Raw genomic sequence first — 1,769 nt, forward strand, 5'->3', positions numbered from 1 at the left:
CTGGGATATATGAGTCGACGTATCTTTGGAAGTAGCTTTAATTAATTGACAATCCTATATATGAAAGTATCAAGTTGATGACTACAATAACAATTCTCTTCATCTCATGTAATTTTTTTTAATTCTGTTTACATTTATAAAGAATTAAGTCTGCTGAGAGCGCAATTGAGCAGCACAGGTAAGTCTTCATTTAGGAGGCGGGGCCTAGTCTATATGGGAAATGTTTACTTTGAAGTCATACAAAAATATTAAATCTTGAAAATACCACAAAATAATTTTGTTTTTTTTTTCTTCAAGGGTTATAAAAGTTGCATGGAGTTTTTCAGTATGTAAGTTATATATGCATTTTATAAAACAAGTCCAGAGGTTTCATATTTGTTTTTAGGATGTGTTTTTTAAAGAGCTGCTTTCATTCTTAGTCATACTTGTGCTATCATTAAAAATTAACATTGCAATATTAATTGGGACGACTTTCCACATATATGCTTTTTGGTAAACTTACTGTATTTTTAAGTAAAAAAAACCATCCGCCGGTTAAAGTAGGTCGCGGAAGTTGCGGATGTTTCTCGCACACGAATATTACTTGGTTTACTGTAACTTTCTTCTACAGAGTTTTGGAACAATATAGGTACCAATTTCGCGGCGCTATACGTAGACCTATTTTGTATTTTATATGACGGAAAATGTATTTAAACAATTCTACATGAGATAAAAACATTTGTTATGGCCTTCGACTAGGTATTTTTATATTTCGGTGACATATTATCAATTAACAGTAGTTACTTTCATTCATATTTCGTCTCGAAATATTCACACATTCTGACAAATACATTTCATACGTAAATATTTAACTAGAAGAAGAAGTTAATGGTTATCTTACAAAAAATGATGATAAACGTGATGACATTTCAATCGTCCACTTTAAATACTTATGACCTTGTCAACACAAATAACCTATCACTGAGTAAAACGTATAATTAACGTTTTTAGTACTCGCTGTTCGGCCATTATTCATACACTAAATAATCTGCGATTTCTTCAAGTGGTTTTTTCGATCATGACAATGAGCATGCAGCGGATGTGACTGGTCGGCAGGTGATGATCACTCCTCAACGGAACCCAACCTCACCGCTAAATTTTGAGGTCCGAGTTTACTCTGCTTCTGATTAATAAAGCTTTTATTTGACTTTCGAGATTATATTTGTTATCTTAATATTGCATTCATAAAATGTTTATTGAAATGTTCATGTAATCATCACTACACTTATTGGTGGTTAAAACAATCATGATAATACACAGTTACTCCATGGTTATATTTCATCTTTACAAGTATTTGATTTTCTTAACTTTACAACTCATATTCTCGGCCACAAAGAGGTTGTCTCTGGTGTCTACACATAAAGACCACGGATTCTCTAGATCACATTTATTAATGAAACGGAGGAACTGCCCATCCTGATCTATGATGTGGACACTTTTGTTATAATAGTCTGCTATGAGGATTAGACTCTGGCTGTCTGTTGTAATTCCATGTGGATAGAATTTTTCCTCCTTGGTAGTAGAGGGATGACCAGTGTATTTAAATTGGGGTGTTCCTGCCTGATTAACCACCACTACAGCTTGAGCTTCACAATCAGCCCCACAGATATCTAGGTTTCTGTTTTCACACATGTATTTAAAGTACCCAGATGAATAGAGAGGTTCGCCTTTACTATCAAACTGAATGGTTTGTTTCTCTGTGGAGCCAGAGTAACGGACAACTTTTGATT

At 33.9% G+C, this 1,769-nt stretch overlaps 1 protein-coding gene across 1 annotated transcript; it reads right to left on the reverse strand.

The window, feature by feature from the left end:
• Positions 1 to 1,323: 1,323 nt before the first annotated feature.
• On the reverse strand, positions 1,324 to 1,671 carry LOC134280945 (tripartite motif-containing protein 2-like). The gene has a single exon (XM_062763392.1). The coding sequence runs from the start codon at positions 1,669 to 1,671 to the stop codon at positions 1,324 to 1,326; it is 348 nt and encodes a 115-aa protein (XP_062619376.1).
• Between the last annotated feature and the right edge of the window lie 98 nt (positions 1,672 to 1,769).

Source organism: Saccostrea cucullata, unplaced genomic scaffold, assembly GCF_032062105.1.
Source record: "Saccostrea cucullata isolate Sc308-1 unplaced genomic scaffold, CSIRO_AGI_Scuc_v1 ctg5774, whole genome shotgun sequence".
Classification (NCBI taxonomy): domain Eukaryota; kingdom Metazoa; phylum Mollusca; class Bivalvia; order Ostreida; family Ostreidae; genus Saccostrea; species Saccostrea cuccullata.

Excerpts from the sequence above, each read along its gene's own strand:
- LOC134280945 (XM_062763392.1), bottom strand. The coding sequence starts at position 1,671 with ATGTGTGAAAACAGAAACCTAGATATCTGTGGGGCTGATTGTGAAGCT.